General features: G+C 42.9%; 1 protein-coding gene across 12 annotated transcripts in view; it reads right to left on the reverse strand.

Annotated features, from left to right (window-relative positions):
* Window positions 1-23,227, reverse strand: part of LOC118096848 (disintegrin and metalloproteinase domain-containing protein 2) — a 74,783-nt gene that overhangs the window by 12,774 nt on the left and 38,782 nt on the right. For 9 of the 12 annotated variants that reach the window (XM_060268474.1, XM_060268473.1, XM_060268478.1 and 6 more), the window contains 6 exons: window positions 17,882-18,080; window positions 17,047-17,152; window positions 15,577-15,760; window positions 13,233-13,313; window positions 4,176-4,287; window positions 2,865-3,145 (listed from right to left, as the gene is read on the reverse strand). In XM_060268474.1, coding sequence (XP_060124457.1) covers window positions 2,865-3,145; window positions 4,176-4,287; window positions 13,233-13,313; window positions 15,577-15,760; window positions 17,047-17,152; window positions 17,882-18,080 — 963 coding nt within the window. Of the gene's footprint in view, window positions 1-2,864; window positions 3,146-4,175; window positions 4,288-12,199; window positions 12,223-13,232; window positions 13,314-15,576; window positions 15,761-17,046; window positions 17,153-17,881; window positions 18,081-23,227 lie in introns of those variants that run through there. The other 3 variants (XM_060268476.1, XM_035139132.2, XM_035139127.2) reach the window with 3 other exon arrangements.

The following is a 23,227-nucleotide window of genomic DNA, read 5'->3' on the forward strand; positions in this document are numbered from 1 at the left end:
CTAAAGTTTCCTCCTAAAACAACTGCCAAGGACCTGAGGGAAAACTATATACACTAATACATAGCATTCCTCTAATAGATTTTTATAAGTTGGCCAGATATTTCCCATGTTTCGCCTTCTAACCGCCATATAAAGGTGATATACACCAGGGTGTCTTGGGCTCAAAAAATCTTCAATATTTTTGCCATATCTTATAGATTCATTTTCTTATAATATTATGCATAAAGATGTTCTGTTTGTTTAACTTTTTCTCTCATTAAATACCAATGCCATCCAAACCCGAGGGCGTCTGGCTCCTTTCTGCAGCCTCCACCATAAGGTTCCGCACGGAGTTCCGCCTCTCGACGCCACTTTTCTTCTTTTCAGCAAAAGACCTGCACTTTCACTTTTCCCGGGGGCGGGGGCGGCGTTTTAAGGTGCCAAATCCCCCTTTGATCTGACCACCGTCTCCAAACTTGCTCTGTTAACCACAGAGCTCCATTTTTTGTGACTCATCTTCAGGGGCACCCAGACCAGAAGTCTGCAGAAGATGATTGTTGATGACCCCTTTCCTGCCTCTCTTCACCTGGCCGGGGGGGGGGGGGCTGCCTGGCCTCATAAGGATTGCTGCTGTGGTTGCTGCCCAGCAAGGACTGGGGTATTTTGGGGGACGTTTTGTTGGGAGTTTTGCTGTTGTTACTGATATTAACTGATATTAACTTTTTGTATCTTTATTTTTATGTGGAAATTGTTCAGTTTGATTATGTAGTTTTTAATGTGTTTTATGTTTATAACTACTTTGCTATATTTGTAATTATGTAAATCTTTTCATATGGTAAGTCACCTTGAGCATTGGTTTAACTGTGGAAAGGCAGCATACAAATAAAATGATACTGCCGATGATGGTGATGAAAAGGAGCCTCTTTGATTTTAGATCTGGTCCTAACCAATAGTGATGACCTGGTTATTGGGGGTAGAAGTGGCAGGATCATTAGGTGGGAGTGACCATGCTCTTCTGGAGTTTATTGTACAGCGGAAAGGAGCAACCAATCATACTAAGACTCAAATTTTAGACTTTAAGAAAGCCGACTTAAGAAAACTTAGGGAAACGCTGGGTGAAATACCATGGACAGCAATACTAAAAGGGAAGGGAGTTCATGATGGTTGGGAGTTTGTTAAAAGGGAGATATTAAAAGCACAACTTCAGGCAATACCAATGAGGCAGAAACATGGAAGATGCCTAAAGAAGCCAGGGTGGCTATCTAAAGAACTTTTAACTGGGGGGAGGTGGCCAACCTATCAAGAATTATTAATAAAAGAAAATGATCAATGGCATTTGAAAACATATGATAAGATCAAAGAGTATTGCCAAAGTTGGTTACACTATAGACAGGTTCAAAGCATTTTTAATCTACATAAGGAAAACGGTTTCCCGGAGAGAGAGTCCAAGCTCCAAGAATTAATAATCAAAGATGGGGAAAAACCTTTGGGGAAGATGTATAAATTTCTATTAGAAGAGGAATTAAAAGATGAACTGACCAAGAGTGTCATGATAAAATGGGCCATCGATGTGGGGAAAACGATTTCGGTAAACCAATGGGAGAAACTCTGGAGTGTAGACTCTAAATTCACAGCATGTATGTCTATTAGGGAAAATATATTAAAAATGTTTCATAGGTGGTATGCCACACCCGAAAAAATTGCCAAATTTTATAAAGTAGGGGATGGCAAATGTTGGAAATGTAAAAAGAAAATCGGAACTTTTTACCATTGCTGGTGGACCTGCCCAGAGGTGGCTAACTATTGGAATAAAATTTATGAAAAGATTAAAAAAATGCTAAAATGTACTTTTGAAAAGACCCCGGAATTATTTTTGTTAAGTCTTATTCCCCCCACCATACCCAAAGATAGAGTGAATATTCTTTTATATGCATGTGCCGCAGCTAGGATTCAATTGGCAATGAAATGGAAAGGAGATGCAATACCTACAACTCAGGAATGGCAGGAAAAATTACTCGAATACTTGAAGATGGCTAAATTGACAGCTATAATTAGAGACGTACCTAGGCAGAGAATCATGAACGAATGGAGATATGTACAGGAGTATATGGAGAAAGAGAATCTAGAGTGTAATTTAATGTTGTGCTTAGAGTAAAGAAATCGCAAGAGGAGAATTCAGGTTTATATGAAATTATTAGTTATGAATTGTGTTTAAATGTAATTTAGAACTCAGCAAGGGATAAATGATATATCCAGAGACGCGTGTTATAAATAATAGGAAGCAATTTTTATTTATCTATTGTTTTTTTTTTTTTCTTTTTTTTTCTTCTTTTTTTCTTTTTTTTTTTTTCTTTTCTCTTCTTTTTCTTTTTTGTTCTTTCTTCTTCCCTCCACCTTTCCGTGCTTTAGAGCCTAGGCATTTTTATGTTTAGGTTAGAAATATCTTTTCTCTTTCTTTTCCTCTTTTCTTTTGAACTCTTATTGCATTTTGGTTTGTACTTGATTTATATATGTGTTTTGTATTTTGGAAATTTCTTGAATAAATTCTATTTTAAAATAAAAAAAAATAAAAATAAATAAAAATAAAAAAAAAATAAAGAACTTTTAACTGAGTTAAGATTTAAAAGGGATATGTACCAAAAATGGAAAAAGGGGGAAATCACCAGAGAGGAATTCAAACAAACAGCCAGCACGTGTAGAGACAAAGTCAGAAAAGCTAAAGCACAGAATGAACTCAGGCTTGCTAGAGAGGTTAAAAGCAACAAAAAGGGCTTTTATGGGTATGTCCGTAGCAAAAGGAAGAACAAAGAAACAGTGGGGTCACTTAGAGGAGAAGATGGTGAAAAGCGAAAAGGGGACAGAGAAAGGGCAGAACTCCTCAATACCTTCTTTGCCTCAGTCTTCTCCAAAAAAGAAAACAATGCCCGACCTGAAGAATATGGAGCAGATGATTCAGCAGAGGAAACACAGCCCAGAATAAGTAAGGAGGTAATACAAGAATACATGGCTAGTTTAGATGTATTCAAGTCTCCAGGGCCAGATGAACTACATCCAAGAGTATTAAAAAAACTGGCAGAGGTGATTTCAGAACCACTGGCAGTAATCTTTGAGAATTCCTGGAGAACAGGTGAAGTCCCAGCAGACAGGAGGAGGGCAAATGCCGTCCCTATTTTCAAAAAGGGGGAAAGAGAGGACCCAAACAATTACCGCCCAGTCAGCCTGACATCAATACAAGGAAAGATTCTAGAGCAGATCATTAAGCAATCGGTCTGTGAGCACCTAGAAAGGAATGCTGTGATCACTAAAAGTCAGAATGGGTTTCTGAAAAATAAGTCATGTCAGACTAATCTGATCTCATTTTTTGACAGAAATACAAGCCTGGTAGATGAAGGGAATGCTGTGGATTTGGCTATCTTGATTTCAGCAAGGCCTTTGACAAAGTGCCCCATGATATTCTTGTATAGAAGCTGGTAAAATGCGGTCTAGAAAATGCTACCATTCAGCAGATTTATAGCTGGCTGACTGACCGAACCCAAAGGATGCTCATCAATGGCTCCTTGTCATCCTGGAGAGTAGTGACTAGTGGGGTGCCACAGGGTTCTGTCTTGGGCCCAGTCTTATTCAACATCTTTATCAATGACTTGGATGATGGGCTTGAGGGCATCCTGAGCAAGTTTGCAGACGACACCAAATTGGGAGGGGTGGCTAATACCCCAGAGGACAGAATCACACTTCAGAATGACCTTAACAGATTAGACAACTGGGCCAAAGCAAACAAGATGAATTTTAACAAGGAGAAATGTAAAGCACTACACTTCGGCCAAAAAAATGAAAGGCACAAATACAGGGTGGGAGACACCAGGTGACATCAGGTGAATGACTGGTGGGTGGTTAACCCCACCTGTCAGACTTGGCTCTGGGAGGTAGAGAAGATAAAGATCTGGCCAGATCCAGTTTCCCACTCCTGCAACAGACAGGGAAAATCATTTCATGGTCAGCCAAGACAATCAGCAGTTTTCAAGTGGTTGGGTGTTGGAGAGCTTGGGATGGCCTTACTGAGCCATCACAGACACCTCACATATAGCCCTCTATCTGCCTCCACATGATATATTGTTTAAAACTCATTCTGCTTATGGAGAAATACGAACTAAAATTAATAAAGTTGTTTTTAAAAACAAACCAAGAAACCAACTCACCACTTCGGAATGTGCTGTCAATGCTTCCACCCAAGCCTCCTTTTTCTTCAATTGTGCAGTCAGGGGGGGCCCATCCCATATTGCAGTGGCAATTTCCTTTATTGTTGCATACCTGGATTGCATGGGAAGGGGAGGAAGGAAGCCACAATAATTTATTTACTAGAGTCCAGATTTCCCAAGATAGCTCTTTCAATGTTTTGGATTACTGCTCCCAACAGCTGCAGTCAACATGGCCATGCAGAATGTGGCTCAATGGAGTTGGAATAAAAACAAAACAAAACAAAACAAAGATACTTATTCCAGAGCCAGAGTTGGGGGGGGGGGCTAGCTAGGTTTTTTTTTTTTGCTTTGTGTGAAGCCTCCAGTGGGGCACCATTGAGACTCCCTGTCTGTGTGTGTGTGTACACAAATGTGGGTGGGTGGTTGTGCCAAACTGGGTCTTTGACCCGGGTGAAATACAGCCTAGTTTTGCCCCTGCTTATTCAAAGATATTCAAAACCATTACAAAGTATCTTTTTATATGCTAAAATGAAATAGCTACTTAATCTAAAAAATAACAAAGGCAGAAAGGAGAAAACAAAAAGTAAAGTAAAACCTAAAGAAAGAGAAAGAGAAAGAGAAAGAGAAAGAGAAAGAAAAGATTAAGGAAAAATTTAAAAAGATAAGAGGACTTCCTGCTGCTATATACACAGTATTTACTCATTAAGATCCAACTATTCTATTTTCTGTCTTCTGTAAACTAGTTTTTCCCCCCAATCTTCAAATCCAAATTTTACAAGTTCATTTTCTCTTCATGCAAAAAGTCCATAAGAAATTTCCAATGTTTTCTCCAATTAAACATGTTAACTTTCCCATCTGAACCAAGTCATGTTGCTTTAGTGGATAAGGCTGCATCTTTCCATCTTTGGGCATATAGCAATCTCCAATAATCCCTTTTGAGTAATCTTCCATAATCCTTTTCCAGTTGTGTAACTATTTAGCCTTAAAAAAAGAATTCTGACTTCAACTGAATATTAACCTGTAAAATCTGTATTTGTATGCAATTTTTTAAAAGCCTTTTTACATGTCCACCCAATATGAAAAAAGTTCTTGGCATTTCCAGCAAACATTTAGTCAAGGAGGAGTCGGTATACTTTACAAAGTGTTTTAATTCTGACTTCCGGTTTCGCTCGTCGGGAGGATGGCTGACCTGTTCCATCATCTCCGACCCCCATGAGGAATTCGGCGGCTGCTAGGGGAGTAAAGCAGTCTCCCCACCCTCCCGGGTCTTGACGGGAGGGGCCGCTGGCCCGCGGATGCCCCTTAACCCACCCTTTGAGGGGTGGGGGTGTCTGGGCTGAGCACTCATGGGGGCCGGAACTCCTGGAGGCCACCCTGTTCGAGCGCGATCTCCATGATTAAAGAGAAATAATTGGATTTAAATTCATGCACATGCTACAAAAGAAGGGGGAGAAGATACTGCCAGGAATTTTCAGCTGCTGAGTGATAAGAGATTCGAAGGAGTATTACATCAAGAAAAAAGAATGATGGGGACGGAACGAAAAGGGAAGTGAACTTTTTATTTTTATAACTTAAGATGTACCTACCACCTTCCCGGACGGACTGCCTTATTATTTGGAACAAATGAGAAATGGAAATGAACTGTGTGGCTATTGGAATTTATATAAATAGAAGATTATTAATATTTTTGGATTATTAATATTTTTGGAAGCTGCTTTGTTAAACTGTAAGAGTAAAACCTTCCCAGTCAGGTGTGCTTACGGGAGCCTTATTGGAGCCTGCCTGGATACCATCTAAAGTGGATTTATGACTTGTGACACACTTCGAATTCGAGAGATAAGAGCGGCCTAATTGAAGCCTCGGGAGGCAGAGTGCAGCTAAAGGGCGAGGAGAGGCATAAATCTGTTATAAGAGATTGTGCATAATTGGGACTGGTTGTTCCCCGCCTGAAAAAGCTGTATCTCTGTTATTAATGGACTTTTTGAGGAGAAGATGGAATATGATCTGAGTCTTCTAAGATGGCACTTGCTTGTGTTTGACTGTCGACGCGCCTGAAGAGGCACCCCAGATAAGAGGAGGATTTATGGGGAGGTTAGATTGGACAAAAAACCCACAGAGGAAAATGATTTTGTGTTAAATCTTGCTTGATGTTTATCTCAAAAGCTGGGACAAAAGATAAAAGAGAAGATAATGTTTAGAGGGATTGTTGGGAGAAGATCAGGGCTATTACGGATTACGAGGAAGATGTTGACATCAGGATCAGGATGGCAGTGCGGACAGTTATTTAGAATCCCCAGATTTTGAAGCATGGGAAGTTAAAATTTTTTTATGATTTGGCATAATATTTGGCTTAATTGAGATGTGTTTGAATAATTTGAAATAACTGATGTGATATAATTGTGTTTTAATTGGAAAATCTAATACAAAAGTATTTTTTTAAAAAGAAAGTGTTTTAATTCTGGAGTTCACCAAATCTGATTCAAATTTAGAGGTCTCAGTAAAAAACCCTTTTGTTTGTCAATTTTGAATGTCTCAAATAATTGGTGATATTGAAACCAATAAAAAAGGCTCTCTCTTATTTCCCTGAAGCTTTTTAATTTCAATTGGTTATTATTGAAATAGTACTTTATATGTTGGCCAGGGTACCTGGGTATTTTTTTCTCTTGACCGTTTTTGCCTCTATTGGCGAGCAGGTTTTTATACTTCTCCCAAACCATAATTAAGGATGGTTTGAAAAATTCCTATAAACTTTTGCTTTCCCATACACTAAGTACGAGTGCCATCCCCATTGATTATCATAACCCAGCGTCCACCACTCCTTTAACCAGGCGAGGCAGGCCGCCTCATAGTACAATTTCAGGGAGAAGCCTCCTCTGTCTTTTATGTCAATTAAAATTAAATGTTTAATTCTAGGTCTTTTACCTAACCATAAAAAATTGGAAATTTCTTTTTGCCAATTTTTGAGGCAGCCCACTCCACCCAATATAGGGATCATTTGAAATAGAAATACTAATTTTGGGAGCACGTTCATCTTTATAATGGTGATCCTGTCCAGAAATGACAATTTCAACCTGCTCCAAATCTCAAGATTTCTTTTGATCTCGAGCCAAATTTTCATAGTTATCCTGAAACAAATTTATATTTTTAGGGGTAATCCAAATGCCTAAATATTTTACTTTATTGCATATCTTTAGGCCCAATGTTCTTTCTAACCCCTCCTTTTCAAAATTTGATACATTTTCACCAGCAATTTTGTTTTCAGTTTTTGTATTCAGTTTGAAGCCTGCCACTTATCCAAAGTCTCTAATCAGTTCCAGCACTCTTGACAAACCTTCTTTAGGATTTTCTGTCATAATGAGTAGGTCATCAGCAAAGGCCTTGAGTTTATATGCCTTATTCCCCAAGGTGATTCCTTTAACACGCTGGTCTTTCTGTATCTGGATATTCAGAACCTCAATTGCCAGGATGAATATCAGGGGTGACAATGGACACCCTTGCCGAGCTCCTTTGTTTATCTTACATTCATCCGTGATTTTGCCGTTGATGATTAATTTAGCCGATTGTTCCGTATAGATGGCATTTATTCCTTTACAGTCCAATTTCTTGTATTAAGTTTTTCATAAACTTCTAGGAAACATGGTCAAAAAACCTTTTTGGCATCAAGCAACATTAAAGCAGCAGGTTTATCAATTTTATAATCTAAGTATTCTGAAACATTAATTACATATCTAAGGTTGGATTGCATATGACGTCCTGGAAGAAATCCAGTTTGATCTTTATGAATTAAGTCATTTAGGACTGCTTTTAGTCTGTTTGCTATGATGTCAGTAAAGATCTTATAATCATTACTAGCTGGCCCTGCCACGCGTTGCTGTGGGTCATCCCTGTGATTTCCCCCACCCTGTGGTGATCCATGACATATCCTGCCCCTTCCCCCCACCCCCAGCTTATCCCTGTAATTACCCCCCTCCTCCCCCACCCCAACTTATCCCTGTGATTCCCCCCTCTCTGTTCCAACCCATTACGTATCACAACCCCTTCTCCCCCCACCCCGGCTCATCATTGTGACTGGTCCCACTGTGTCCTGACCTATCCCATCCCCTCCTCCACCAACCCCCACCCAGGTGAGTCAGTACCTCTATTCGGTCTAGTCTGTAAAGGGTTTGGCCTAGTATGTAAACGGGAGGCAAGTTGTTGTTGAAAGGGAAGGTTTTATAGGTGTAGTACCAGTGTAGGAGGTGGGAAGGGGTTTGAATGTGGTGGTTGTTGTGTGTGTGGTGGGGTGTGTGTGTAGTGTGTTAAGTTTGGTTGAATGGAGGTTTTGAGATGTTGTGTTTTAGGTGGTTTCTTCTTATGTGGATTGGTTGGTTTTTTTGGGTTGTGGGGGCTGGTGTTGGTGGGTGGTGTTGTGTTTAGAGTGTTGTTTTTTGTAGTTTTTGGCTTTGCTGATGGTGGGTACGAGGCTTGGGGAGGCTGTCGTGTTGAAGTCGGTGGTTTTGGGGTGTGACCTCCCTTAGATGTCCTCGTTGGAGTTGTTATTGGTGTTGGTGGGGCCTGGGGTGCTTTGTCTCAGAGGGTTAGTGTGGTGGGGTCCATTTTGTTTTGGCGTTGGTGGCGGCTGGGGCTGGGCTGACCTGTGGTTTGTCTGTGGTGGAGCCTTTGGGGTTTGGCCTGCCTCGCGGGGTTGTTGGTGAGGCAGGAAGGTTCAGCTTTTGGCAGTGGTGCTGGAGGGGCAGCAGCAGGAGAGGGTCCTGGCCTGCCACGGGGTTGGTGCTTTGGCGGCGAGGTCCGGCTTATGGGCAGCAGCGGGCATGGGTTATGGCCTGCTGTGGGGTTGCTGCTTTGGTGGGGAGGACCTGGTGGTGGCAGCGGTGGCAGCAGTGGTGAGGTGCATTTTTTGGCATCGTCAGGGAGTGGCGCAGGGTTTGTGTGTAGAGGGTGGGGTCTGGGCTGTGTTGGCGGTGGCAGTGGGGGCCGTGGGGCCTGGCTTGCCTTGTTGGATTTTTGTTGGGACGGTGAGGTGCGGTTTGTGGGGGCGGCTAGGGGGGGTTGGCTAGTGGGGTTTTTGCGGCGGAGGTCTGGTTAGTGGGGGCGGCGAGGGGGTTGGTTAGTGGGGTGTTTGCGGCGTTTGTGGGGCTCAGCATATCTCCTGTTGTCTGGCTTTGAGGGGTAATGGCTGTTTTGGCGGTTATAGCATGTCGGGGGCGGGGGGTGACTTCATGATTTGGCCCTGCCCTCAGAGATGCAGCTTCTGGCTTCTTTTTCCCAGCATGCACTTTAGGGTGAGTTGTGACTTCTTGAACCCGGGGTTTTGTGGGTTTTACCTGGCGCAGGTGTGACATCTGTCTTAGCAAACTTTATAGGAACCTTCAGACATTCGCTTTGGAAGTTGTGTCAAAATTTGAGCACAATTGGTCAAGTGGTTCTGGAGAAAAGTGGACACAAACCCACATGCCCTTTTAACATTTTTATATATATAGATTTAACAAGGCGATGGGTCTATAGTTTGCAATACTTGAGGGATCTGTTCCTTCTTTATGAATGAGGGTGATGAAACTTTCCTTCCACAAATTTGACAACTTTCTGTTTTGTAAAAAATCATTCTTTGTATCTTTCAGAGATAAGAATAATGATTCCTCTATTTTTTTAATATAATAAGCTGCCAGAAGCCCATCAGGGCCCGGATTGCTTGCTATACCTCTAGAACGGTTATTGTCGAGTTCAGTGAAGCAATTTTCTCCTTGGGGATTGTAAGTAAATTATTTTTCTTTAAATAATCAGCTTTTTTTGGTTTTTTCCTTTCTTTATATAGTTCTTTATAAAAATTGGCAAAATTCTTACTTATTTCTTTCGGGTCTTCAATCCAGATTTCATCAACTATGATTTTATTAATAATTCTTTCATCCTGCTTCTTTTTTTAATTGCCAGGCCAAAAGTCTGCCTGGCTTATTCAGAGATTCGAAACTTCTATGCTTGAGCCATTTAATCTGCCACTCAATTTCTTCATTTATAATAATTGAAAATTGAGTCCGTAGGATATTTATGTTTTGCTTGATTAGTTCATCCTCTGATTTTTGAAATAAATCCTTTTCATTCCTTCGTATTTCCTCCCATATCTCCATTTTCTTCTTTTCCTTCACTTTCCTTTGGTAAGCATTCTGTTGGATAAAGAAACCCCTTTCTTTATCCAACAGAATGCTTACTCTGTTGCTTTACTCGCATCCCAAACCATTTTTATATCCATTCCTTGATTTAAGTTAAATTTAAAATATTTTTCTAAGGTGTGCTTGGCCCTCTATACTATTTCTTCATCATTCAGCATGCTCTCATTAAGTCTCCATCTTTTGGAGTTTTTCTCCCCTTCCTTAAATTTAACCTACACTGGGTTGTGGTCAGAGATCGTTCTTGGGTGGATTTCAACTTTTGTAATATCCTATATAATAAAGTCGAAGTTGTCCCTGCGTCCAGTCCCTGTGTCCCGTTTTCGCGCTAATGCGCATCTGTCCCGGGGACACAGGGATTGGACGCAGAGACTGGACCGTTTCCCTAACCGTATCCCTGCAGCCACCAACCGCCAATTTTTTTTTTTTTGCCTCACGCACGCGGTGGGTCGCGTTCCTCTTCCCGCCGAACTCACATGGACGTAGAGCGCGGCGGCCGCCTCCGCTTCCTGAGCGGGAGGCTGAGGGCGGAGGCGCCTCCGAAGAGCCTCTCTGGCAGCTGAACTGCCCGCAGGCCAGCCAGGAGCGCCGCCCTGAGCTTGCCAAGGGCGCCCATGCCGCTCCGCGCTGCTCTCAGGTCCCGGAGATCTCTTCCAGTGCCTGACGGGCGGAGGCGGCGAGGAGTCCGCCCATAGCGACGGGGAGGGCAGGGGGCGGGAGAGGCTGGCCTCGACTGGAGCTTCTCTGGCCCACGTTGCTTTTCACACGAGCGCGGTGGTCTGAGGGCGGGAGGGGGAAACAGGCTGCTTGCCTCCCTCGGCCCCCGGACAGCTCGGAAACCTTCCTCAGGCCTCATTCTGCCCCCTTCGGAGGCCGGCTGGGGAAATGCCTCGACGACAAGCGGGGCTCACGGCTTCCCCTCAGCCCCCTCTTCCCTTTGTCTCGCCTCCCTACCCCCTTTTCCCAGCGGCGGGAGCGGTGCTCGCTCCGGAACTCATTGTCGGGCAGCAACACCTCTGAGCGTGTGCAGAGTGCCCACACTTTTCTAGCGCCCGTTTTCTAAACGGGCTGAATGACACTAGTTACATAATAATTCTTTAGTGGCCCAGATCACATCTATTCTTCCTGCTGATTTATGGGGATCCAAATAATGTGTAAATTCTTTATCTAGTGGATGCTTATACCTCCAGGTATCATTCAAATTCATGAGATCTATTAGATGAAAAAAAAAAGGAGGTTGGGAGCTTTTCTTGTCTTGATGTTGTTGTTTTTTCCTTTTGATGTTGTTTTTTCCTTTTCCATGTTCGGATTGACTACCCCATTAAAGTTGTCTAAAATACCCCCCCCCCCGGAACTTTTATTGTAAGGAAAAAGAAGGTACTTTGTATCATATGCAGTGGGAATGTAGGGAAGTCAAAAAGTTTTGGGAGATGATATATAATGAATTGAAAAAAAAATGTTCAAAATGACATTTGTAAAAAAGAAACCAGAAGCATTTTTGTTAGGGATTTTAGGACAAGACCTGCCAAGGAAAACAAAGAACTTATTCATGTATGTATGCTACAACAGCGGCAATAGTATTGGAAGAATGACGAAATCCCAATGAAAGAACAATGACAAGAAATACTGATGCGTTATGCGGAACTGGCAAATTTAACATATAAACTTTGTGAGAAGGACAACCGTGACTTCAAGGAAGAATGGGAACTTTTTAAAAATTATATAAAATAAACAACAAAAGGATTTGGACTCCTTGGCAGGTTTTGAATAAACATCCACAAATTTATTAGTAGAACACATGATAGATAAAGTAATGATATGTACAATTTTATAACATGCAGAGAATAATATGTATAAACAAACCAGAGAGGGGAGCTGAGGGAAGTCTTTGGAGTGTGGGAGAGGGAGGGATGGGAGGGAATAAAAGGGCGAGAGAAGCAATTGGTTATACTGATTAATAATATGTTTTGCTTTAAAAAAAGGAATACTGTATATTCTATTAAAAATATTTTTTTAAAAAAAGAGGTAAAAATTTTTTTTTATAAAAAAGAGGTAAAAAATAATTTAAAAAGTTTGGAACAGGAACATCATCCTGGGCAATATATTCATCTTTATCACAGAAATTCAACCCAGCAAGAACAGTTTTAATTTCCCCCATCTTTTAACCTCCCAAGCCTGGAAAGAAAATCCTTCAATAATATTCAGTCTCTCTGACGAAAAAAGCTTTATACAAAGCACAAGTGGTTAATCCATTGACTCAGCTCCTTGTCCGAAGTAGCCTCCCCCCCCCAAAAAAAATGCCCCAGACAATTTTAAATATGTTAAAATTATTAATATGTGAAATTAATTCACATTAGAGGGATTCTGATATCCATTTCTGATGAATTCTGATATCACGTATCAAATCAGAACACAGGAGCTCAGAATCCTTAGTCCAGACTCAAGCTATGGCAAACACAGACCACTGGATACATAACAACCTAGGGACCCAAGATTGAAGAATACCGTACTAGAGGTCATTAGGCTCCCGGCTCCACCCCTTGACCTGTCCCAGGTTACACCCCTGATTTTATCCAGATGTCAGAATTTTAGAATTCCAAAGGTTAGCAGGTGTGATGGGAAAACACCAGAACAATCTTTTTTTTTCTTTTAATGTTATAGGTATCTGCCCACCAGCATTGACAACAGGATTCTTATTCTATATTTATATTATTTCATATGTTGCTATCCCTGTAACTTGTCTCGTTCTGGCTGAGTAAAGAGATGCAAAAATTGAATAAAAGGAAAAGCTGCCTTTCCCAAGTATCCCTGGGGAGGGAATGACTGTTAAACGTATTTGCAAGGCAATATGCCACACATCTGATACTATTAGGAAAATAATGTTTCTTTTACTCACTCCTTTCCTGTTGCACTTTTTCACTGGATCACAAGTTGTTTTTAATACAGACCTGTCCACACACTTCTGGGTCATGCAAACCTAAAAAATAAAATTGGGACCACTTCAGGCGAAGAGGCAGCCACATGGAATAATAGCCATGAGAGACCTTTGCCCTTTGAGGCTGGACACACATAAGTAACTTACAGAGGAGGCTGGATGGGAGACAAATTGCATGCAGAGGGAAAGAGGGGGGTTGTACACCTTTTCCATACACCCCTGTCATCTCCATTTTAACAGGTAATATGCATTTATTGGGGGTGCGGGTGGAGCCTAGGGCTTGCTGATCAGAAGGTCGGCGGTTCGAATCCCCGCGCTCCCGTTGCTCGGTCTCTGCTCCTGCCAACCTAGCAGTTCGAAATCACATCAAAGTGCAAGTAGATAAATAGGTACCGCTCCAGCAGGAAGGTAAACGGCGTTTCCGTGCACTGCTCTGGTTCGCTAGAAGCGGCTTTGTCATGCTGGCCACATGACCTGGAAGCCGAGCGCCGCAACCCCAGTCGGTCACGACTGGACCTAATGGTTAGGGGTCCCTTTATTATTTCTATTTGTATGCTGCTTTCCTACATAAATGTGCCCAAAGTGGCTCAGAACAGAACAGCGTAAATGCATATCAATACAGTGGTACCTCGGTTTACAACTTAATCCGTTCCAGATGTCCGTTCTTAAACCAAAGCATTCTTAAACCTAGGCATGCTCTCCCATATATAGTAATGAAAAATGGATTAATCTGTTCCAGACTATGAAAACCAACCCCTAAAACAGCAATTTAACATGAATTTTGCTATCTACGGTAACAAGACCACTGATCCATAAAATGAAAGCAATAATAAATGTTCTGTACTATAAAATAAATAAGACAGTATTGTAAAAGATAAAAATTAAAATTAATTTCCCCCCTTACCTGCACTGATGGTAGCCATAAAACGAAAAACAAGCCATAGTCACTAAAATGAAAAATTCACACAAACAAAAACGCAAAAAAGCACCAAATATCACCTCAGAACACTGCAGTCAGAAACAGAAGGCTTTAATTATGATTGGGGGGGGGACATCAGATGAGCAGTGCAAGGGCAGAAGTGGGAGGAAAAAGGTTTAAATTAAAATGGGGGGACACAAACTAGCCGCGCAAGGGCAGAAGCAGGAGGGGAAAGGCTTAATTACTATGCGGGGTACTCAGAAAGCTGAGGACGGAAGCTCAGGAACACGTTTGGCTTCCGGGGCAAAGTTTGCAAACCAGAACACCTACTTCCAGGTTTGCAGCGTTTGGGTTCCGAGTTGTTCGTAAACCGAGGTACCACTGTACAGGCTATATCTGCACTAGACATTTAAAGCCTTCCGGGAGGGAGAATTATGGGAGCTGTAGTTTTGTTAAGGGTGCTGAGAGTTGTTAAGAGACCCCTACTCCTCCCGCTCCAGAGCTATAATTCCCAGAACAATGTACTGTGACAGTCAATCCCTCTTTCCAGAAAACTCCAGAATTTCCAGAATTGTAACCCCATGGTTGTCTCCTTACAACTCTCAGCACCCTTAACAAACTAGAGCGCCCAGGTTCCTTTGGTGGAAGCCATTACTGTTTAAAGTGGCACCAGTGTGTATATTAATGTAGCCACATCTACCACATTTCACTTCAAAAGCACAGGAATCCAAATAAACAATTCATTTTGACAATATGGATAGTGTATTTTGTGTTTACCAAGTAAAACAACAGCAAAACAAGGCTTATTGAGAATATCACATAATGATAGGTTGGGAAGTCTGTACAAAAATAATGCAGGGGGGGGGAAATATTGTGTAAATAGAAAACTTGAAAGTAGGTGGAAGCAAGTCTCTTCACAAGGCTACAGCTCTGAACCTGAAGCAGGAGGAAAGCAGGGCCTGCCCCAGAAGTACTGTTATCAGATGAACCCAGGGATGTGACACCGCTGTCCTCTGACTCCACTGCGGAAGACCCACGAGGACCTGAACCTTCCCCACTCTGAGGAATTCAAGAGATTACTGAAGAAGGCTTGGCTCCTGTAAGCAGAGCAGCATCTTGCAGCATAAGTGATGCTAACAAATAGCCTGTCCCAGCTCCTTGCTGGAACAGCTTCATTTTTGTCTTTTCCAGAGCATGGCTTGCGTCCTGCCTGACCCTTGCAAATGCACCACATCCCAGAGCAGTACAGTTTGCTCCAATTTTCTTTTGCAGGATAGAGGCCCCAACCTTCCTGGCAATTTGTCCACACCAACAGAACTGCACTATCCAGACCAGAAATCAAACCTGATTTGGGACTGCTTCAGAATCAATGCTTCAGACCCTTACCTTATTATCCCCACAGATGGAGCCATCACGAACCAAGAATGGGTCCTTCACTCCCGGCCCTTTCATGTAGTCCAAAGTGACACACAAGCGATTCTGCACCTTTGCGTAAATTATTGCTGCATTTTCAATAGCATAAGGCTTTTTACCTGGATATTCACACACCAGCTTGCCACACTTGAGGTCCCTGCAAAAGAAGCATGGGTGTGTGGGAGGACTCACGGGTGATATCAGATGCCTAGAAGAATGAATATCCCGTAACACAGCTATTGGAGCACCTACACATAAAGTGGTTGGTTCATTGCCAGAATTCCTGAAAAGGGGAATTGCATGAGCATAGCTCAAACCAAGCCTTATTAGGAATGGTTGAAGGAGCTGGGTATGTTTAGCCTGGAACAGAGGAGACTGAGAGGAGATATGACAGCCATCTTCAAACATCTCAAGGGCTGTCATATGGAAGAGAGAACAAGTTTGTTTTCTCGTGTTCTGGAGAATAAGATTCAAACCAATGGCTTCCAGTTACAAGAGAGGAGATTCCAATGAAACACCAGGGAAAACCTTCTTAGATGATAAACAGTGGAACTTTGGGAGTTCCTTTGGAAGGTTGTGAACTCTCATTCCTTGGAGGTTTTTAAGCAGATGGCCATCTGTACGGATGCTTTAGCTGAGATTCCTGCATTGCAGGGGGCTGGACTAGGTTAACCTTGGGACCCTTTCAACTCCACAATTCCATGATCCTATGATTCTATTATAATTGACCTGGAATATGCTGCCAAAAGGCCAGCAAAGTCATATGCTGATGCTTTGGACTACAACTCCCATCAGCCCAAGCATCACATGATTGGCAGGAAATGATAGGAAGTGCAATCCAAAACACATGGAGGACACAAGATTCGGAAAGGTTGTGTAACCATTTGGTATGCTGGTTGTTCTAGTCCAGGTGTGAGGAACATTTGGCTCTCCAGATGCTGCTGAACTACAGCACCAATCAGCTCCAGCCTACATGGTCCATGGCCAATGCAGCAGCACCTGGAAGGCCAAAGTTTTTCCACACCTGTTCTAGTCTGCTCCTCATAAAACTGCTGAGGAGAAGGCAATTTTGGTCCTGGACTGGAACACTCCAGATTGCCAGTTGTGTCGACCAGAACTCAGGCACTCATTATATAACAGTAGTTTAACCAAATTTGTGGCTTTTGCACAAAAGAGGGAGCCAAAATTCTAGTAGTTTTACCACATCTGCTGTTTGCCTGGACTATGGCCTCTGTATCATGCTGTCAAGTGATGCTGATTCAAAAGAGTTTTAGCACACATCAGGTACTGGTGTGTGGCAGAATAAGTTGTACCCTGTATATCCACCCTGTAAAACTTCCTGCTGCACAAACACCACTGCTTTGGGCTGTATTCCATAAATGCTCTTAGTGGTAGGAATGTGACCTTCTCATCACACAATTTCCATCTTTGTTCAAAACGTACTGCCACTGACAGTTCTCATATCCTTTGGCAGAGGAACCACAATGCCCCATCCTGTCCTTTTGACTGTTGATTTCCTCATAACACTGAGAAGATCCACTTTTTGAATCTGCAATATAGATCGGAATTATTATTCATTTATATGAAGCATTTTCATCCTATTCTTTAGCAGCACTGGCGGCAGCAGCAACAAAAGGTTTCCAGGATGGCACAGAAATATCATTGATAAGATGGTTCCTGCTCTCAGGCTTACAATCTAATGGACAAAAGGAAAAAGGGATTGAGAGGGAAGTGGGGGGGGGGGAGAAAGCTCAGGTACTAGTTCTTAGAACTTATGACATTCTTCTAATGATCACCGTATTTTTCCGTGTATAAGAGTAGGCTTTTTTCCTAAAAAATAATGTCAAACATTAGGGGGTGTCCTTATACTCTGGCCCATCTCCCCCCCCCCATTTTCTTAAATCTGAGTCCCCAAAAATAGGGGGCACCTTATACATGGGGGCATCTTATAGACGGAAAAATACGGTAGCTAGAATGGAATGATTCAGTGGGGAGGAATCAAAAACTGTTGGTCTTTCAGATGAGCTGACAGAATCCCACTGCTCTCTTTCCTGAGGCTGCAGATTGGGGACATAATGCTCTGTAATGGCCTGTCAGACACTGCCAGACACCTGAAAAGGGATGCATGAGTGATGTACACAGCAGCTTCCAGGGGGTTGCTGCATATTAAAAATCAAAATCTTCTAGTCTGAAGAGGTGTGGGGAATGAAGGACAGAGAAGGAAAGAGAGAAGGGCTGTTCAGAGGGAGAGATGGGAGAAAGAACTGCTTTCAGTTACCTTTTCCAAATACTTTGCGGCACCACAAATCCGCACTTTGGCATGTTCCTTCCATGCAAATCCCCGTCTCCCCCTCACAATTCTGTCCATCCTGGACATAAAAATTCTCTGTGCACTCAGCAGAGGTACCATTGCAATACTCCTTCAGATCACAATATTCATCTTTAGTGCCTCTGCATAATGTCCCTTTTGCTTTCAACTGGCAGGAAGAAAAGAGAAAGGAAAGCTCTGAGTTGCATTTCAGGCCTCTGAGACATTGATCTCTGCAGGCGTTTTGGCACATACTTAGACCTCAAACTCTGCTTTGCGTAGATGCTACCTTCTCCTTGATAATGTGTGGTCAAGACTGGTGGGGGGGCCCTCCTGATATCCTGCCATCACATTAGCATTGTTTCCAGCTCTCTATGAAGTGGTGCAGGGGTGGGAAACAGGGTTGTTTATGTTGTTTCTGCTAATAATTGTAATAATAGAACTTGTCAGCTGCTCAGTGAAAGCACACAAAATGTTTCCTTGCAACTTAGAACAGTTCTTAAGAGCATAAGCACAGGTAAAGGAACACATTAGAACAAAAGCATGCAATTTTGTGAAACCCACAAAACGATCCCTAGAAATAGCAGCTAGCAGTTCGAAAGCACGCAAGTGCAAGTAGATAAATAGGCACCGCTCTGGCGGGAAGGTAAACGGTGTTTCCGTGTGCTGCTCTGGTTTCACCAGAAGCAGCTTAGTCATGCTGGCCACATGACCCGGAAAACTGTCTGTGGACAAACGCCGGCTCCCTTGGTCTATAAAGTGAGATGAGCGCCGCAACCCCAGAGTTGTTCGCGACTGGACTTAATTGTCAGGGGTCCCTTTACCTTTATCTTTGGCTAATGAAATGGTGTCACATCCCAGCTTCAGGAGAAGGGAATAGCCTGCTCCCTAATGATGGACTGATTAAGCCTACTGCTCTTTCAAACACGTTTTGTTCACACCCTTAAAATTCATAACACAGATTTGTATGAATAACAATGCCCACTCAATAGACTGAAAGTACATAAAACAAGAAATCTGATCCCTTCCATACATCAGTAGTATGAGCATCTTGCTGTATTACAACTCCATCAAAGAAAACAATCCACTTGGGTGATCCCAAGTTCTAGCATTATGAAAGAGAAACTCTCTATCCACTGTCTCCATATATTCTGCATCTTAATCATGGATCCTATTCCTCAGCAAAGGCCCTCTGGAGGCTGCTTGTGGGCTTCATATATTCAACATTTGCTCTGCATCCCTCACCATCCTGCAATCCTGCTTTGGGGAAGAGCTTGAACACAAAAGGTCTCAGGTTCAATCCTCAGTATCTCCAGGTAGGGCTAAGGACTGTCCGCTGGAGAGCCCCCGCCTGTCATTGGAGACAATATTGAGCTAAATGGGCCAATAATTGGACCTTTGACAGCTTCTGCCAGTACTGGGCAGCAGGGTGCATAAATTGTTACCATCCAGAGGGGGTTGAGAGGCCAGCTGGCTAGGCCCCAGCTGGATCATGCCCTTCCAGTTTACATGCTGGACGATCCCCCGATCTCTAGAGCAACGTAGCCAGCAACTCAGACTTCAGAAGTCTGAGCACACTAAATTAGCAGATCATGCTGCGTGAACAGAAGTGGTGTGGAGAAGCTTGTGAAAGCATAATTACAAGCAGATTTATTAAGCATAAATCAGGACAAAGAAAACATGTCGTCTCTCCTTTGTCTCCTCAGAGAGAGTCGCAAAAGCTGTACACAATGGAAGTTCTCAGCACACTGTGCTGGAACATAAACAGACATGTGACATGTAACAATCTCACACGTCTTCTCCTTAATGGAATGACATATCCCAACATAAATGGCACACACCTCACAGATAACTGTTCACATTGCTGCTGCTTACCGGGAGATAGGGGAGGACGGGTGAGGTGAAAATGTCCCAGCAGAGCCAATCTAACACTGTATTTGAATTGTGCTTACCCTTTACCCCTCCGGTATGCAGCAGCCACATGGCAACCAGTGGTCAGGTGGTCAACTGCCCCTCCACACTACCTGCTGCCATTCAGAATAAAAAGTAACAGTGGTACCTGTCACGGCTAAAAATTGGCCGCTGTTTCTTTAATGCTGGGGGAGCAGAGTCAGCATGAGTCAGCAGTCTGCGGTGACTCATGCAACCTTTCACCTAATTGTATTGTACCAGTATATATGTTATTGGTGTTTAGTTAGTTGGTTGGTTAGAGAAAGCTGGTGGTGTTGACGTCTGTACAGTCGTTCTGCAGTTAAAGACTCATCGTTTAACTAACCCTTATAGTCCTGCAGAAAATGGTCTGTGTGAAAGACATGGGGCTGTAATACAATCAGTAAAGGACTGCCTGCTAGTGGATGCAGGATTAGGTCACAACCATAGGCTGTGGGGTGAAGCTCTCCTCACAGCGAACTTCCTGATAAATAGAACCTGGTCTAGCTCTATAAAGGATATTCCTTTTCGTGTATTGTTTGGGAAAGAACCAGAGTGGACGATGCTCCATAATTGGGGTTCTTGGGCACATGTAAATATCCCCAAAGCTCAGCGCCAAAAAGGGGGCGCTAGAGCACAGAGACTGCGTTTTGTGGGATATCATTCCTATGGCAAAGGGCGGCGTTTCAATTTACGCCCAGGACGCGTGGTTTTGTCACGAAGCGCAGACTTTGCTGACCAGGACAGGTGGACCATGATCCATGCAAACCCAGATTGCCTACTGCCCCTGCAAGTAAGAGAGGAGGCTTATTCTCAGCCATTGGCAACACAGGAGCAGGAGGAGGAGGAGGCACAGATTTCCCCAAAAGATGTGGCAATAGATGATACTTCTTCTCTAGAGGTAGAGGAAGAAGAGCCAGAGATAAGTGAGCAGGAAGAAGTAGTTTTGCCTAGACGTTCTCAGCGTTCAAACAAGGGTGTACCTCCTCAGCGTTTGACCCTAGGAGTGACAGCATGTAATATGAATTGTGTAGAGCCACAAAGTTATGATGAAGTCTTAAACTTACCCCCTGGGGAACGTGCTTTGTGGCAACAAGCTATGAAAGAATAAATGGACTCTTTTAAATGCAGCAAAGTGTTTGAGGTCATAGTGCCGCCACCTGGTGGCAGAGTGGTGTCATGCAAGTGGGTCTACAAAAGAAAAACCCTTGCATCGGGGGAGCCACGTTTCAGAGCCAGATTAGTAGCCAGAGGGTTCACTCAGATTAAAGGGGAGAGCTATGATGAAGTGTTTTCTCCCACTGTAAAGAGTGAAACTTTTCGTTTAATGCTTTCCATTGCTGCTGTAAGAAAACTAGCAGTCCACCATTTTGATGTTGATGCTGCATATTTGCATGCAAATTTAGACTATGAAGTGTTAATGAGACAACCCCCAGGTTTTGAAGAGAGGAATGGTGCAGTCTGGCGTTTGAAAAAGGCTGTCTATGGTCTCAAACAAAGTGGAAGATGTTGGAACCAATGTTTAAATGAAGCCCTTGTAAAACTAGGTTTTAAAAAGAGTGTGGCTGATCCATGCCTGTACACCAAGGGGACAGGCGACAAATATCTAATGCTCTTAGTCTTTGTAGATGATTTGCTTGTAGCAGGGAGTTCCACAGATGAAATCCAGAAGCTCACTAGTCAGCTGGAAAAGAGGTTTAAGCTTAAAGCCTTGGGGCCTGTAAGCAATTACTTGGGAGTAGAAGTAAGGTGAGAAGCTGATGGAAGCTTTCTATTGAGCCAGAAAGAGAAAATTAATCATCTGATAGAGCATTTTGGCATGGAAAACTGCAAACCAGTTCAAACTCCCATGATACCAGATTTCACAAAGATAGTGTGTGATGATGAATTTGATCAGCCTGAGTTGTATCACTCAAAAATAGGATCATTGCTGTATTTAAGCCAGTGGTCAAAGCCAGACATTGCATGTGCTACAAATGTTCTGAGCCAACGTGTATCTAAACCCAGTACTGTTGATTGGTGTGGTTTGAAAAGGCTTATCCGATATCTAAAGGGGACGGCAAGTGTATGTTTAAAATATCTAGTACACAAGATGAGAGGCTAGAAGTATTTGTTGGTGCAGACTGGGGGAGCTGCATAACTACCAGAAAATCTACAAGTGGAATGGTTGTGATGTTTGCCAATTCCATAATTGGATGGCGTTCAAAGAAACAAGGATTTGTAGCAACCTCATCCTGTGACGCAGAATATGGGAGCCTGTCGCTAGCATGCAATGAAATCGTGTGGTTTATACAGATACTAAAAGATCTAGATTGTAAAGTAGATTTGCCTATCCAAGTGTATGAAGATAGTCAGTCATGCATTGCATTAGTATATGTATGTTTTGTTTTCTGTTGGAGTTTTTGCATTTAAAGAAACAGAAGGGGTGTCACGGCTAAAAATTGGCCGCTGTTTCTTTAATGCTGGGGGAGCAGAGTCAGCATAAGTCAGCAGTCTGCGGTGACTCATGCAAACTTTCACCTAATTGTATTGTACCAGTATATATGTTAGTGGTGTTTAGTTAGTTGGTTGGTTAGAGAAAGCTGGTGGTGTTGATGTCTGTACAGTCGTTCTGCAGTTAAAGACTTTTAAGAATAAAAGCAGAATATACTCTGCAAGGACACTCTTTTCGTGGACTCTTTTGAGCCAGGTAAAGCAGGTCAGAAGCTTTGCCATATTTTTCCAAAACACTGACAGTACCTTGGTTATCAAACTTAATCCGTTCTGGGAGCCCGTTCGACTCCCAGAACTGTTCGAAAATTAAGGCGCAGCTTCTGATTGGCTGCAGTAGCTTCCTGCACTCAATCGGAAGCCACATAAGTGGTGTCCGACTTTTGGCTTCCAAAGAACGTTAGAAAACTTACTTCCCAGTTTTTGGCGTTTGGGAGCCAAAACGTACGCATACCAAGGCATTTGAGAACCAAGTATGACTGTACTGGGATAGACAGACATAGATAGATAGTGGGGTAATGGTGTCCACATTTCTGCAGGGCCTTGTAAATCAGAACCAGCACTTAAAACGAACCCAGAAATGAACTGAGAGCCAGTGAAGGTGAGAAAGGATTGGTGTAACAGGTTTGTAAACTGTGGCTCATTGAAACAAGCCAAGTACATACCCTTCAACATTCCTCAGCTGTTGTGCTGACTCGCATGGGAGTGTGGCACCAAAAGAAGCATGCTGCCACATGTTGACTGACTGCCTCCCTTGCCACAGCCCCTACTTGGTAGCTGCTCGGTCCCTTCCCTCCTCACTTCCTTCACCCGCACCACACCTCAGGTCACCATGCTGCAGCAGAGAGGGACCAGCAAGAGTACTGCAGGCACCCACCAGCTCTGCTCCAGCAGGAA

This window comes from Zootoca vivipara, chromosome 15, assembly GCF_963506605.1.
Source record: "Zootoca vivipara chromosome 15, rZooViv1.1, whole genome shotgun sequence".
NCBI lineage: Eukaryota > Metazoa > Chordata > Lepidosauria > Squamata > Lacertidae > Zootoca > Zootoca vivipara.